Source organism: Oncorhynchus mykiss, chromosome 3, assembly GCF_013265735.2.
Source record: "Oncorhynchus mykiss isolate Arlee chromosome 3, USDA_OmykA_1.1, whole genome shotgun sequence".
NCBI lineage: Eukaryota > Metazoa > Chordata > Actinopteri > Salmoniformes > Salmonidae > Oncorhynchus > Oncorhynchus mykiss.
This window is the reverse complement of record NC_048567.1, coordinates 82,482,059-82,499,558: the sequence shown is the minus strand read 5'-3', so window position 1 is coordinate 82,499,558 and position 17,500 is coordinate 82,482,059. Positions and strand designations below refer to the sequence as shown.

Sequence of the window (17,500 nt, the reverse complement as noted above, 5' to 3'; positions counted from 1 at the left end):
GGATCATGTCCCTGGGCTCGACACAGACGGATGGATGGATGCTTACTGGGAGGACCACCGTTATGTTTACAATAAAGTAGACATTAGACAGAGAGAACACACCCACCCAACCCTCCATCTCTCTTCTCTGCCAGTGCAGATTGATGACATGTGTTGTGTACCACGTACACCTCCCTCCTCCTCCCCCCTCCTCCTCCTCCTCCTCCCCTCTCCTCCCCCTCCTCCTCCTCCCCCCTCCTCCTCTCCTGTGGTGTATATTTGTAGGGTCTGGGCTCTGGTATATTGGTAGGCTCTGGGCTGTGCTGTATATTGGTAGGCTCTGGGCTGGGGTGTGTATTGGTAGGCTCTGGGCTGTGGTGTATATTGGTAGGCTCTGGGCTGTGGTCTGTATTGGTAGGCTCCGGGCTGTGGTGTATATTGGTAGGCTCTGGGCTGTGGTGTATATTGGTAGGTTCTGGGCTGTGGTGTATATTGGTAGGTTCTGGGCTGTGGTGTATATTGGTAGGCTCCGGGCTGTGGTGTATATTGGTAGGCTCCGGGCTGTGGTGTATATTGGTAGGCTCTGGGCTGTGGTGTATATTGGTAGGTTCTGGGCTGTGGTGTATATTGGTAGGTTCTGGGCTGGGGTATATTGGTAGGCTCTGGGCTGGGGTGTATATTGGTAGGTTCTGGGCTGTGGTATATTGGTAGGTTCTGGGCTGTGGTGTATATTGGTAGGTTCTGGGCTGGGGTGTATATTGGTAGGCTCTGGGCTGGGGTGTGTATTGGTAGGCTCTGGGCTGTGGTGTATATTGGTAGGCTCTGGGCTGGGGTATATTGGTAGGCTCTGGGCTGGGGTGTATATTGGTAGGCTCTGGGCTGTGGTATATTGGTAGGCTCTGGGCTGTGGTGTATATTGGTAGGCTCTGGGCTGGGGTGTATATTGGTAGGCTCTGGGCTGTGGTGTATATTGGTAGGCTCTGGGCTGGGGTGTATATTGGTAGGTTCTGGGCTGTGGTATATTGGTAGGTTCTGGGCTGTGGTATATTGGTAGGTTCTGGGCTGTGGTGTATATTGGTAGGCTCTGGGCTGTGGTATATTGGTAGGTTCTGGGCTGTGGTATATTGGTAGGTTCTGGGCTGTGGTGTATATTGGTAGGCTCTGGGCTGTGGTATATTGGTAGGCTCTGGGCTGGGGTATATTGGTAGGCTCTGGGCGGGGGTATATTGGTAGGCTCTGGGCTGGGGTATATTGGTAGGCTCTGGGCTGGGGTATATTGGTAGGCTCTGGGCTGGGGTATATTGGTAGGCTCTGGGCTGGGGTATATTGGTAGGTTCTGGGCTGGTGTATATTTTGTCCAGGTTGACTTGTTCCCCAGTTCTCTCTGTATGTAATGTGTTGTTGATTTGTAGGTTTATACCTGCGTGTGGGTTTGGGCCGGTTGTGTGTGTGTGTGTGTGTGTGTGTTACGTGCCAGTGCTTGCAGGAAGCCTCTGCCTTTGCTGGTAAAATCCTCTTTCTGTGTGCTGTGTGTATAGATGTATAAACACTGTGGTCCCTCTATTCAGTGGGCCCCACCCCTCACATGGAGCCTGGAAGCCCCTAGAACACAAACACAGACCGTGTCCCGAATGGAACCCATATTGGCCCTGGTCTAAAGTAGTGCACTATATAGAGAATAGGGTGCCATGGGGTTCTGAGCTAAAGTAGTGCACTATATAGGGAATAGGGTGCCATGGGGTTCTGGGCTAAAGTAGTGCACTATATAGGGAATAGGGTGCCATGGGGTTCTGGGCTAAAGTAGTGCACTATATAGGGAATAGGGTGCATTTTAGAGCACCCCCCATGCGCACACACACACACACACACACACACACACACACACACACACACACACACACACTGTACCTGACCTAGAGGTCCCTAGAACAGTGGTGTGGTGGTATTAACTGTAACTAACTGCGGAGTCAGTGGTCTGGTCACTAGGCGGAGGAGATAGAGGTGTATATATAACAGAGCCACTCACACAGACAGCTGACCTGATTGGACGACTGTCTGTAAATCGACATGCTGGGCTCCTTGGACGTTCTCTATAGTGTCCTGATCCACAAGGTAAACACTGTTTTGATACTTTAATGGCGCAGCAAATCCAAGTTGATTTATCCGGGGGAGCTGTACAGATTCCACTGTCTCTACTGTAGCTGGGGGAGCTGTACAGATTACACTGTCTCTACTGTAGCTGGGGGAGCTGTACAGATTACACTGTCTCTACTGTAGCTGGGGGAGCTGTACAGATTACACTGTCTCTACTGTAGCCGGGGGAGCTGTACAGATTACACTGTCTCTACTGTAGCCGGGGGAGCTGTACAGATTCCACTGTCTCTACTGTAGCTGGGGGAGCTGTACAGATTACACTGTCTCTACTGTAGCCGGGGGAGCTGTACAGATTACACTGTCTCTACTGTAGCCGGGGGAGCTGTACAGATTACACTGTCTCTACTGTAGCTGGGGGAGCTGTACAGATTCCACTGTCTCTACTGTAGCTGGGGGAGCTGTACAGACTACACTGTCTCTACTGTAGCTGGGGGAGCTGTACAGACTACACTGTCTCTACTGTAGCTGGGGGAGCTGTACAGATTACACTGTCTCTACTGTAGCCGGGGGAGCTGTACAGATTACACTGTCTCTACTGTAGCTGGGGGAGCTGTACAGATTCCACTGTCTCTACTGTAGCTGGGGGAGCTGTACAGATTACACTGTCTCTACTGTAGCCGGGGGAGCTGTACAGATTACACTGTCTCTACTGTAGCTGGGGGAGCTGTACAGATTCCACTGTCTCTACTGTAGCTGGGGGAGCTGTACAGATTACACTGTCTCTACTGTAGCCGGGGGAGCTGTACAGATTACACTGTCTCTACTGTAGCTGGGGGAGCTGTACAGATTACACTGTCTCTACTGTAGCTGGGGGAGCTGTACAGATTACACTGTCTCTACTGTAGCTGGGGGAGCTGTACAGATTACACTGTCTCTACTGTAGCTGGGGGAGCTGTACAGATTACACTGTCTCTACTGTAGCTGGGGGAGCTGTACAGATTACACTGTCTCTACTGTAGCCGGGGGAGCTGTACAGATTACACTGTCTCTACTGTAGCTGGGGGAGCTGTACAGATTACACTGTCTCTACTGTAGCTGGGGGAGCTGTACAGATTACACTGTCTCTACTGTAGCTGGGGGAGCTGTACAGATTACACTGTCTCTACTGTAGCTGGGGGAGCTGTACAGATTACACTGTCTCTACTGTAGCTGGGGGAGCTGTACAGATTACACTGTCTATACTGTAGCCGGGGGAGCTGTACAGATTACACTGTCTCTACTGTAGCCGGGGGAGCTGTACAGATTACACTGTCTCTACTGTAGCTGGGGGAGCTGTACAGATTACACTGTCTCTACTGTAGCTGGGGGAGCTGTACAGATTACACTGTCTCTACTGTAGCTGGGGGAGCTGTAGTGATTACACTGTCTCTACTGTAGCTGGGGGAGCTGTACAGACTACACTGTCTCTACTGTAGCTGGGGGAGCTGTAGTGATTACACTGTCTCTACTGTAGCTGGGGGAGCTGTACAGATTACACTGTCTCTACTGTAGCTGGGGGAGCTGTACAGATTACACTGTCTCTACTGTAGCTGGGGGAGCTGTACAGATTACACTGTCTCTACTGTAGCTGGGGGAGCTGTACAGATTACACTGTCTCTACTGTAGCTGGGGGAGCTGTACAGATTACACTGTCTCTACTGTAGCCGGGGGAGCTGTACAGATTACACTGTCTCTACTGTAGCTGGGGGAGCTGTACAGACTACAATGTCTCTACTGTAGCTGGGGGAGCTGTACAGATTACACTGTCTCTACTGTAGCTGGGGGAGCTGTACAGACTACACTGTCTCTACTGTAGCTGGGGGAGCTGTACAGATTACACTGTCTCTACTGTAGCTGGGGGAGCTGTACATATTACACTGTCTCTACTGTAGCTGGGGGAGCTGTACAGATTACACTGTCTCTACTGTAGCTGGGGGAGCTGTACAGATTATACTGTCTCTACTGTAGCTGGGGGAGCTGTACAGATTACACTGTCTCTACTGTAGCCGGGGGAGCTGTACAGATTACACTGTCTCTACTGTAGCTGGGGGAGCTGTACAGACTACACTGTCTCTACTGTAGCCGGGGGAGCATTACAGATTCAAGCTTCCTACGACCCATTGTTTTCTTAGAGGCCTAACACATCTACCTCCAGTCTTTTTCTCTGTCTTCTAATCGTTTGAAGCTTTAAAAGAAAAGTCAGTAAAACATAATTTCTTGTCGTATGGTATCTGTAGTCTGAAGACATGATTGGCTAGTAGTCTCAGGGCCTATTTAAATCACAGCTACTGTAGTCTGATGACATGATTGGCTAGTTGTCTCGGGTCCTATTTAAATCACAGCTACTGTAGTCTGATGACATGATTGGCTAGTTGTCTCGGGGCCTATTTAAATCACAGCTACTGTAGTCTGAAGACATGATTGGCTAGTTGTCTCGGGTCCTATTTAAATCACAGCTACTGTAGTCTGAAGACATGATTGGCGAGTTGTCTCGGGCCTATTTAAATCACAGCTACTGTAGTCTGAAGACATGATTGGCTAGTTGTCTCGGGCCTATTTAAATCACAGCTACTGTAGTCTGAAGACATGATTGGCTAGTTGTCTTGGGGCCTATTTAAATCACAGCTACTGTAGTCTGAAGACATGATTGGCGAGTTGTCTCGGGCCTATTTAAATCACAGCTACTGTAGTCTGAAGACATGATTGGCTAGTTGTCTCGGGCCTATTTAAATCACAGCTACTGTAGTCTGAAGACATGATTGGCGAGTTGTCTCGGGGCCTATTTAAATCACAGCTACTGTAGTCTGAAGACATGATTGGCGAGTTGTCTCGGGGCCTATTTAAATCACAGCTACTGTGTTGCTCAAACCTCTGTCACCATCTTCTATTGTGTTTCCTGTGTTTTTCTGACTTTTGATGAGCAGTGTGAAATAAAAGCTCTCTCCTCCTTTCTCCTCTCTCCTCCTTTCTCCTCTCTCCCCCTCTCTCCTCTCTCCTCCTCTCCTCCTTTCTCCTCTCTCCTCTCTCCTCCTTTCTCCTCTCTCCTCCTTTCTCCTCTCCTCTCCTCTCTCCTCCTTTCTCCTCCTTTCTCCTCTCTCCTCCTTTCTCCTCTCCTCTCTCCTCCTTTCTCCTCTCTCCTCCTTTCTCCTCTCTTCTCTCTGTTCTCTCCTCTCTCCTCCTTTCTCCTCTCTCCTCCTATCTCCTCTCCTCTCTCCTCCTTTCTCCTCTCTCCTCCTTTCTCCCCTCTTCTCTCTGTTCTCTCCTCCTTTCTCCTCTCTGTCTCTCTCTCTCTCTCTCTCTCTCTCTCTCTCTCTCTCCTCTCCTCTCCTCTCCTCTCCTCTCCTCTCCTCTCCTCTCCTCTCCCTCTCCCTCTCCCTCTTTAGCTGATGGCCGTCTATGAGGAGCAGGAGGCCCAGCGGAGAGGAGCTGTGAGTCCCAGAGCAGGAGTAACAGGAAGAACCAGCCAAGACCCCTATGACGCCGAGGTCTCCGTCTTCCAGCCAATCAGAGGAGGAGAGATAGAGGTCAACTCCTCAGCTCTTAAATCCAGTACGTATCATAGTGGTGGTAGGGAGATAGTTTAGGGGGTTGATAACCTTGAGGAGCCCCTTTAAGATAAAAGCACAATCAAACTGATTCCAGATCTGTGTGCCTCCACAACACTGAGGCTGTGGCCCAAATGACACCATATTCCCTATTTAGTGTCTCAAATGGCACCCTATTCCCTATTTAGTGTCTCAAATGGCACCCTATTCCCTATTTAGTGTCTCAAATGGCACCCTATTCCCTATTTAGTGTCTCAAATGGCACCCTATTCCCTATTTAGTGTCCCAATTGGCACCCTATTCCCTATATAGTGTCCCAATTGGCACCCTATTCCCTGTGTAGTGCACTTCGGTATGCCAACCGATTTGAGGTTCTGCTTTGTGAACTAATTTAGGCAATAGGACCACAGCATGAAACAGCATTAGGCCTACAGCAGTGGTGTGGTCACAGGGAAACCTGGAACTAAATGAAAGGAGTCAGGGGTCAGGGGTCAGAGGTGTGGGAGGACCCAGGGAAATGTGTTATTCCCGACATTAGACGATGGTTTGTTTGGCTGTTCGTTCACTCAACATTTTTTCTCTGAAGTCGAAGTCTACGCCCCTTCGATGGTCAAATCAAATCAAATGTATTTATATAGCCCTTCGTACATCAGCTGACATCTCAAAGTGCTGTACATAAACCCAGCCTAAAACCCCAAACAGCAAGCAATGCAGGTGTAGAAGCACGGTGGCTAGGAAAAACTCCCTAGAAAGGCCAAAACCTAGGAAGAAACCTAGAGAGGAACCAGGCTATGTGGAAAAACTCCCTAGAAAGGAAGAAACCTAGAGAGGAACCTAGAGAGGAACCAGGCTATGAGGAAAAACTCCCTGGAAAGGAAGAAACCTAGAGAGGAACCAGGCTATGAGGAAAAACTCCCTGGAAAGGAAGAAACCTAGAGAGGAACCAGGCTATGAGGAGAAACTTACTAGAAAGGAAGAAACCTAGAGAGGAACCAGGCTATGAGGAACAACTCCCCTAGAAAGGAAGAAACCTAGAGAGGAACCAGGCTATGTGGAAAAACTCCCTGGAAAGGAAGAAACCTAGAGAGGAACCAGGCTATGTGGAAAAACTCCCTGGAAAGGAAGAAACCTAGAGAGGAACCAGGCTATGTGGAAAAACTCCCTGGAAAGGCTTTTATCGGCTTTAACAGATTAATGACTGCTGTTAAAATAATACTTTCTGTTGTACCATAAAAAACTAAATATCGTCTATGAACCATCTGATGATGGAGAGAAAAAGGAGAGGTGGTTGTAGTCTATTTGACAGCCTGGAGTAGTGAACATAACAAGCCTCAGAATCTCCTGTCTTGTTTACTCTGGAGTCCTTAGGTTGTCTTCATTTATAACTGTCTGTGCTCTCTCTCTCTCTCTCTCTCTCTCTCTCTCTCTCTCTCTCTCTCTCTCTCTCTCTCTCTCTCTGTCTCTCTCTCTCTGTCTCTCTCTCTGTCTCTCTCTCTGTCTCTCTCTCTCTGTCTCTCTCTCTCTGTCTCTCTCTCTCTGTCTCTCTCTCTCTCTCTCTGTCTCTCTCTCTCTCTCTCTCTCTCTCTCTCTCTCTCTGTCTCTCTCTCTCTCTGTCTCTCTGTCTCTCTCTCTCTGTATCTCTCTCTCTCTCTCCCTCTTTCTGTTTCTGTCTCTCTCTCTCTCTCTCTCTCTCTCTCTCTCTCTCTCTCTGTCTCTCTCTCTCTCTCTCTCTCTGTGTCTCTCTCTCTCTCTGTCTCTCTGTCTCTCTCTCTCTGTATCTCTCTCTCTCTCTCCCTCTTTCTGTTTCTGTCTCTCTCTCTCTCTCTCTCTCTCTCTCTCTCTCTCTCTCTCTCTGTCTCTCTCTCTCTCCCTCTCTCTCTTTCTGTTTCTGTCTGTCTCTCTCTCTCTCTCTTTGAAGTCAATTCCATCCATTCCCCACCCAGTCTTAAGTGACCAAGGAAGGGTGCTTTTTGGGACTGAAAGGAAATCTATATTCTACCCCATAAATATCATTTGACATCTATATTTGGGGAAGGCATGGTAACACACAGTTGCTGACGTCTGTCAGGGACTGTTCCCAGAAGTGCTTTAAAGTGTTAGTTTCCCTATAAATATGAGTCCTATGAATATCAATGCATGTTAATTAATGATTAATGATGCCTGTTATAGAAGTAGTGGTCCTTGTACCTAGCATCGAGCATGGTGGAGACACAGTCAAGAGGCTCAGAGAGAATGCCTGTTAAAGAAGTAGCGGTCCTTGTACCTAGCATCGAGCATGGTGGAGACACAGTAAAGAGGCTCAGAGAGAATGCCACTAAATCGGTTTTTCACAGCCTCTTGTAGAGTACTTTTCCACGTTAACCCCACGGTCTGTGTGGGCAGTTTAGTTGAGCAGGCATTTCAATGCCATGACAGAGGGTATCACATCTGCTGCAGACACAGTTGATGAGCTTATTTCTCAAGTCAGTTGTTCGAATGGCACTAGGAGTGTGTTCATGTTTCAAACATGTTCTCAAATGCCATTGAAATGCATGCAATACGGCTTTCCTCAGTACGAAATCCTCGTCGACCCACTGAGCTGCCAGACTCAGCATGCTCATGGGGCTGACGTCGCTGGTCCAAATGTCAGTCGTGAAGCTAATAGCAGTGACGCCCATAACAAGTAGCTCAACATCATCCACGACAGAGAACGGATGATTGTCAAGGCCAATGAATTCCAGTATCTTGGCGTTAATGGATTTCACCATTGAGTTGTCTCGTAGAAATGATCTTACTCTTTTCAAATGACTGCTGGACTTGAACTTGTTTAGTTGTTAGAAGTGTGTAGCGCTCTTGTGTTTTTCTGCTTTTTGTTCTGTGTAACGCTGTATTTTGTGTGGCGTCATCTACCTACGTTATACAGGTATGTAGGTCTTCTACCTACGTTATACAGGTATGTACCTCATCTACCTACGTTATACAGGTATGTAGGTCATCTACCTACGTTATACAGGTATGTAGGTCATCTACCTACGTTATACAGGTATGTACCTCATCTACCTACGTTATACAGGTATGTACCTCATCTACCTACGTTATACAGGTATGTACCTCATCCACCTACGTTATACAGGTATGTAGGTCATCTACCTACGTTTTATAGGTATATAGGTCATCTACCTACGTTATACAGGTATGTACCTCATCTACCTACGTTATACAGGTATGTACCTCATCTACCTACGTTATACAGGTATGTAGGTCATCTACCTATGATATACAGGTATGTAGGTCTTCTACCTACGTTATACAGGTATGTACCTCATCTACCTACGTTATACAGGTATGTAGGTCATCTACCTACGTTATATAGGTATGTAGGTCTTCTACCTACGTTATACAGGTATGTAGGTCATCTACCTACGTTATGTACCTCATCTACCTACGTTATACAGGTATGTAGGTCATCTACCTACGTTATATAGGTATGTAGGTCATCTACCTACGTTATACAGGTATGTAGGTCATCTACCTACGTTATACAGGTATGTAGGTCATCTACCTACGTTATACAGGTATGTAGGTCATCTACCTACGTTATACAGGTATGTAGGTCATCTACCTACGTTATACAGGTATGTAGGTCTTCTACCTACGTTATACAGGTATGTAGGTCTTCTACCTACGTTATACAGGTATGTAGGTCATCTACCTACGTTATACAGGTATGTAAGTCATCTACCTACGTTATATAGGTATGTAGGTCATCTACCTACGTTATACAGGTATGTAGGTCATCTACCTACGTTATACAGGTATGTAGGTCATCTACCTACGTTATACAGGTATGTAGGTCTTCTACCTACGTTATACAGGTATGTACCTCATCTACCTACGTTATATAGGTATGTAGGTCATCTACCTACGTTATACAGGTATGTAGGTCATCTACCTACGTTATACAGGTATGTAGGTCATCTACCTACGTTATATAGGTATGTAGGTCATCCACCTACGTTATACAGGTATGTAAGTCATCTACCTACGTTATACAGGTATGTACCTCATCTACCTACGTTATATAGGTATGTAGGTCATCTACCTACGTTATACAGGTATGTAGGTCATCTACCTACGTTATACAGGTATGTACCTCATCTACCTACGTTATACAGGTATGTACCTCATCTACCTACGTTATACAGGTATGTAGGTCTTCTACCTACGTTATACAGGTATGTACCTCATCTACCTACGTTATACAGGTATGTAGGTCATCTACCTACGTTATACAGGTATGTACCTCATCTACCTACTTTATACAGGTATGTAGGTCTTCTACAAACGTTATACAGGTATGTACCTCATCTACCTACGTTATGTAGGTCATCTACCTATGTTATACAGGTATGTAGGTCATCTACCTACGTTATACAGGTATGTAGGTCATCTACCTACGTTATACAGGTATGTACCTCATCTCCCTACGTTATACAGGTATGTAGGTCATCTACCTATGTTATACAGGTATGTAGGTCATCTACCTACGTTATACAGGTATGTACCTCATCTACCTACGTTATACAGGTATGTAGGTCTTCTACCTACGTTATACAGGTATGTAGGTCTTCTACCTACGTTATACAGGTATGTAGGTCATCTACCTACGTTATGTACCTCATCTACCTACGTTATATAGGTATGTAGGTCATCTACCTACGTTATACAGGTATGTAGGTCATCTACCTACGTTATACAGGTATGTACCTCATCTACCTACGTTATACAGGTATGTAGGTCATCTACCTACGTTATACAGGTATGTACCTCATCTACCTACGTTATACAGGTATGTAGGTCATCTACCTACGTTATACAGGTATGTAGGTCATCTACCTACGTTATATAGGTATGTAGGTCATCTACCTACGTTATACAGGTATGTAGGTCATCTACCTACGTTATATAGATATGTAGGTAATCTACCTACGTTATACAGGTATGTACCTCATCTACCTACGTTATACAGGTATGTAGGTCATCTACCTACGTTATATAGGTATGTAGGTCATTACCTACGTTATACAGGTATGTAGGTCATCTACCTACGTTATACAGGTATGTACCTCATCTACCTACTTTATACAGGTATGTACCTCATCTACCTACGTTATGTAGGTCATCTACCTACGTTATTAAGGTATGTAGGTCATCTACCTACGTTATACAGGTATGTAGGTCATCTACCTACGTTATATAGGTATGTAGGTCATCTACCTACGTTATACAGGTATGTAGGTCATCTACCTACGTTATATAGGTATGTAGGTCATCTACCTACGTTATACAGGTATGTACCTCATCTACCTACGTTATACAGGTATGTACCTCATCTACCTACATTATATAGGTATGTAGGTCATCTACCTACGTTATACAGGTATGTACCTCATCTACCTACATTATATAGGTATGTAGGTCATCTACCTACGTTATACAGGTATGTACCTCATCTACCTACGTTATACAGGTATGTACCTCATCTACCCACGTTATACAGGTATGTAGGTCATCTACCTACGTTATATAGGTATGTAGGTCATCTACCTACGTTATACAGGTATGTAGGTCATCTACCTACGTTATACAGGTATGTACCTCATCTCCCTACGTTATACAGGTATGTAGGTCATCTACCTACGTTATACAGGTATGTAGGTCATCTACCTACGTTATACAGGTATGTACCTCATCTACCTACGTTATACAGGTATGTAGGTCTTCTACCTACGTTATACAGGTATGTAGGTCTTCTACCTACGTTATACAGGTATGTAGGTCTTCTACCTACGTTATACAGGTATGTAGGTCATCTACCTACGTTATGTACCTCATCTACCTACGTTATATAGGTATGTAGATCATCTACCTACGTTATGTACCTCATCTACCTACGTTATATAGGTATGTAGGTCATCTACCTACGTTATACAGGTATGTAGGTCATCTACCTACGTTATACAGGTATGTACCTCATCTACCTACGTTATACAGGTATGTAGGTCATCTACCTACGTTATACAGGTATGTACCTCATCTACCTACGTTATGTAGGTCATCTACCTACGTTATGTACCTCATCTACCTACGTTATACAGGTATGTAGGTCATCTACCTACGTTATACAGGTATGTACCTCATCTACCTACGTTATACAGGTATGTAGGTCATCTACCTACGTTATACAGGTATGTACCTCATCTACCTACGTTATACAGGTATGTAGGTCATCTACCTACGTTATACAGGTATGTAGGTCATCTACCTACGTTATATAGATATGTAGGTAATCTACCTACGTTATACAGGTATGTACCTCATCTACCTACGTTATACAGGTATGTAGGTCATCTACCTACGTTATACAGGTATGTACCTCATCTACCTACTTTATACAGGTATGTACCTCATCTACCTACGTTATGTAGGTCATCTACCTACGTTATTAAGGTATGTAGGTCATCTACCTACGTTATACAGGTATGTAGGTCATCTACCTACGTTATATAGGTATGTAGGTCATCTACCTACGTTATACAGGTATGTAGGTCATCTACCTACGTTATATAGGTATGTAGGTCATCTACCTACGTTATACAGGTATGTACCTCAGCTACCTACGTTATACAGGTATGTACCTCATCTACCTACGTTATATAGGTATGTAGGTCATCTACCTACGTTATACAGGTATGTACCTCATCTACCTACGTTATACAGGTATGTACCTCATCTACCCACGTTATACAGGTATGTAGGTCATCTACCTACGTTATATAGGTATGTAGGTCATCTACCTACGTTATACAGGTATGTAGGTCATCTACCTACGTTATACAGGTATGTAGGTCATCTACCTACGTTATACAGGTATGTACCTCATCTACCTACGTTATATAGGTAGGTAGGTCATCTACCTACGTTATATAGGTATGTAGGGCATCTATCTACGTTATATAGGTCATCTACCTACGTTATATAGGTATGTACCTCATCTACCTACGCTATATAGGTATGTAGGTCATCTACCTACGTTATATAGGTATGTACCTCATCTACCTACGTTATATAGGTATGTAGGTCATCTACCTACGTTATATAGGTATGTACCTCATCTACCTACGTTATATAGGTATGTAGGTCATCTACCTACGTTATATAGGTCATCTACCTACGTTATACAGGTATGTACCTCATCTACCTACGTTATATAGGTATGTAGGTAATCTACCTACGTTATATAGGTCATCTACCTACGTTATACAGGTATGTACCTCATCTACCTACGTTATATAGGTATGTAGGTCATCTACCCACGTTATACAGGTATGTAGGTCATCTACCTACGTTATATAGGTATGTAGGTCATCTACCTACGTTATATAGGTCATCTACCTACGTTATACAGGTATGTACCTCATCTACCTACGTTATACAGGTATGTACCTCATCTACCCACGTTATACAGGTATGTAGGTCATCTACCTACGTTATATAGGTATGTAGGTCATCTACCTACGTTATACAGGTATGTAGGTCATCTACCTACGTTATATAGGTATGTAGGTCATCTACCTACGTTATATAGGTATGTAGGTCATCTACCTACGTTATACAGGTATGTACCTCATCTACCTACGTTATATAGGTATGTAGGTCATCTACCTACGTTATACAGGTATGTAGGTCATCTACCTACGTTATATAAGTATGTAGGTCATCTACCTACGTTATACAGGTATGTAGGTCATCTACCTACGTTATATAGGTATGTACCTCATCTACCTACGTTATACAGGTATGTAGGTCTTCTACCTACGTTATACAGGTATGTAGGTCATCTACCTACGTTATACAGGTATGTAGGTCATCTACCTACGTTATATAGGTATGTAGGTCATCTACCTACGTTATACAGGTATGTACCTCATCTACCTACGTTATACAGGTATGTACCTCATCTACCTACGTTATACAGGTATGTACCTCATCTACCTACGTTATACAGGTATGTAGATAATCTACCTACGTTATACAGGTATGTACCTCATCTACCTACGTTATATAGGTATGTAGGTCATCTACCTACGTTATATAGGTCATCTACCTACGTTATACAGGTATGTACCTCATCTACCTACGTTATATAGGTATGTAGGTCATCTACCTACGTTATACAGGTATGTACCTCATCTACCTACGTTATACAGGTATGTACCTCATCTACCCACGTTATACAGGTATGTAGGTCATCTACCTACGTTATATAGGTATGTAGGTCATCTACCTACGTTATACAGGTATGTAGGTCATCTACCTACGTTATATAGGTATGTAGGTCATCTACCTACGTTATATAGGTATGTAGGTCATCTACCTACGTTATACAGGTATGTACCTCATCTACCTACGTTATATAGGTATGTAGGTCATCTACCTTCGTTATACAGGTATGTAGGTCATCTACCTACGTTATATAGGTATGTAGGTCATCTACCTACGTTATACAGGTATGTAGGTCATCTACCTACGTTATATAGGTATGTAGGTCATCTACCTACGTTATATAGGTATGTACCTCATCTACCTACGTTATACAGGTATGTAGGTCTTCTACCTACGTTATATAGGTATGTAGGTCATCTACCTACGTTATACAGGTATGTAGGTCATCTACCTACGTTATACAGGTATGTAGGTCATCTACCTACGTTATATAGGTATGTAGGTCATCTACCTACGTTATATAGGTATGTACCTCATCTACCTACGTTATACAGGTATGTAGGTCTTCTACCTACGTTATACAGGTATGTAGGTCATCTACCTACGTTATACAGGTATGTAGGTCATCTACCTATGTTATATAGGTATGTAGGTCATCTACCTACATTATACAGGTATGTACCTCATCTACCTACGTTATACAGGTATGTAGGTCATCTACCTACGTTATACAGGTATGTAGGTCTTCTACAAACGTTATACAGGTATGTACCTCATCTACCTACGTTATGTAGGTCATCTACCTATGTTATACAGGTATGTAGGTCATCTACCTACGTTATACAGGTATGTACCTCATCTCCCTACGTTATACAGGTATGTAGGTCATCTACCTACGTTATTCAGGTATGTAGGTCATCTACCTACGTTATACAGGTATGTACCTCATCTACCTACGTTATACAGGTATGTAGGTCTTCTACCTACGTTATACAGGTATGTAGGTCTTCTACCTACGTTATACAGGTATGTAGGTCATCTACCTACGTTATGTACCTCATCTACCTACGTTATATAGGTATGTAGGTCATCTACCTACGTTATACAGGTATGTAGGTCATCTACCTACGTTATACAGGTATGTACCTCATCTACCTACGTTATGTAGGTCATCTACCTACGTTATGTACCTCATCTACCTACGTTATACAGGTATGTAGGTCATCTACCTACGTTATATAGGTATGTAGGTCATCTACCTACGTTATATAGGTATGTAGGTCATCTACCTACGTTATACAGGTATGTACCTCATCTACCTACGTTATATAGGTATGTAGGTCATCTACCTACGTTATACAGGTATGTAGGTCATCTACCTACGTTATATAGGTATGTAGGTCATCTACCTACGTTATACAGGTATGTAGGTCATCTACCTACGTTATATAGGTATGTAGTTCATCTACCTACGTTATATAGGTATGTACCTCACCTACCTACGTTATACAGGTATGTAGGTCTTCTACCTACGTTATACAGGTATGTAGGTCATCTACCTACGTTATACAGGTATGTAGGTCATCTACCTACGTTATATAGGTATGTAGGTCATCTACCTACGTTATACAGGTATGTACCTCATCTACCTACGTTATACAGGTATGTACCTCATCTACCTACGTTATACAGGTATGTAGGTCATCTACCTACGTTATACAGGTATGTAGGTCTTCTACAAACGTTATACAGGTATGTACCTCATCTACCTACGTTATGTAGGTCATCTACCTATGTTATACAGGTATGTAGGTCATCTACCTACGTTATACAGGTATGTACCTCATCTCCCTACGTTATACAGGTATGTAGGTCATCTACCTACGTTATATAGGTATGTACCTCATCTCCCTACGTTATACAGGTATGTAGGTCATCTACCTACGTTATTCAGGTATGTAGGTCATCTACCTACGTTATACAGGTATGTAGGTCATCTACCTACGTTATGTACCTCATCTACCTACGTTATATAGGTATGTAGGTCATCTACCTACGTTATACAGGTATGTAGGTCATCTACCTACGTTATACAGGTATGTACCTCATCTACCTACGTTATGTAGGTCATCTACCTACGTTATGTACCTCATCTACCTACGTTATACAGGTATGTAGGTCATCTACCTACGTTATACAGGTATGTACCTCATCTACCTACGTTATACAGGTATGTAGGTCATCTACCTACGTTATACAGGTATGTACCTCATCTACCTACGTTATACAGGTATGTAGGTCATCTACCTACGTTATACAGGTATGTAGGTCATCTACCTACGTTATACAGGTATGTAGGTCATCTACCTACGTTATGTAGGTCATCTACCTACGTTATACAGGTATGTACCTCATCTACCTATGTTATACAGGTATGTACCTCATCTACCTACGTTATACAGGTATATAGGTCATCTACCTACGTTATATAGGTATGTACCTCATCTACCTACGTTATACAGGTATGTACCTCATCTACCTACGTTATACAGGTATGTACCTCATCTACCTACGTTATATAGGTATGTAGGTCATCTACCTACGTTATACAGGTATGTAGGTCATCTACCCACGTTATACAGGTATGTAGGTCATCTACCTACGTTATATAGGTATGTAGGTCTTCTACCTACGTTATACAGGTATGTACCTCATCTACCTACGTTATACAGGTATGTAGGTCATCTACCTACGTTATACAGGTATGTAGGTCATCTACCTACGTTATACAGGTATGTACGTCATCTACCTACGTTATACAGGTATGTACCTCATCTACCTACGTTATATAGGTATGTAGGTCTTCTACCTACGTTATACAGGTATGTACCTCATCTATCTACGTTATACAGGTATGTACCTCATCTACCTACGTTATATAGATATGTAGGTCATCTACCTACGTTATACAGGTATGTAGGTCTTCTACCTACGTTATACAGGTATGTACCTCATCCACCTACGTTATACAGGTATGTAGGTCATCTACCTACGTTATACAGGTATTATGGTTTATGCTCTGGTCTGATCAGATGTAAAGAGAGAGACATTATAATGTTAAAGAACAGCTCTGAAATATTTCAGACTTTGGTCTCGATCTCGCTCTCTCTCTCTCTCTCTCTCTCTCTCTGTTTCTCTTTCTCTCTCTTCCCCCTCTCTTTCTCTCTCTCGTCCTCTCTTTCTCTCTCTTCCCCCTCTCTCTCTTTCTCTCTCTTCCCCCTCTCTTTCTCTCTCTCGTCCTCTTTCTCTCTCTTCCCCCTCTCTCTCTTTCTCTCTCTTCCCCCTCTCTTTCTCTCTCTCGTCCTCTCTTTCTCTCTCTTCCCCCCCTCTCTCTCTTTCTCTCTTTCCCCCTCTCTCTCTCTTTCTCTCTCTTCCCCCTCTCTCTCTTTCTCTCTCTTCCCCCTCTCTCTCTCTTTCTCTCTCTTCCCCCTCTCTCTCTCGTTCTCTCTCTTCCCACTCTCTTTCTCTCTCTCCCCCTCTCTTTCTCTCTCTTCCCCCTCTCTCTCTTTCTCTCTCTT

At 43.9% G+C, this 17,500-nt stretch overlaps 1 protein-coding gene across 5 annotated transcripts in view; it reads left to right on the top strand.

Annotated features, from left to right (window-relative positions):
* The window catches only part of pard3bb (par-3 family cell polarity regulator beta b), a 288,351-nt gene that overhangs the window by 86,524 nt on the left and 184,327 nt on the right, over positions 1-17,500 (top strand). For 4 of the 5 annotated variants that reach the window (XM_036975336.1, XM_036975337.1, XM_036975335.1 and 1 more), the window contains one exon: positions 5,496-5,661. In XM_036975336.1, the coding sequence (XP_036831231.1) occupies positions 5,496-5,661 (166 nt within the window). Of the gene's footprint in view, positions 1-1,933; positions 2,092-5,495; positions 5,662-17,500 lie in introns of those variants that run through there. The other variant, XM_036975339.1, reaches the window with a different exon arrangement.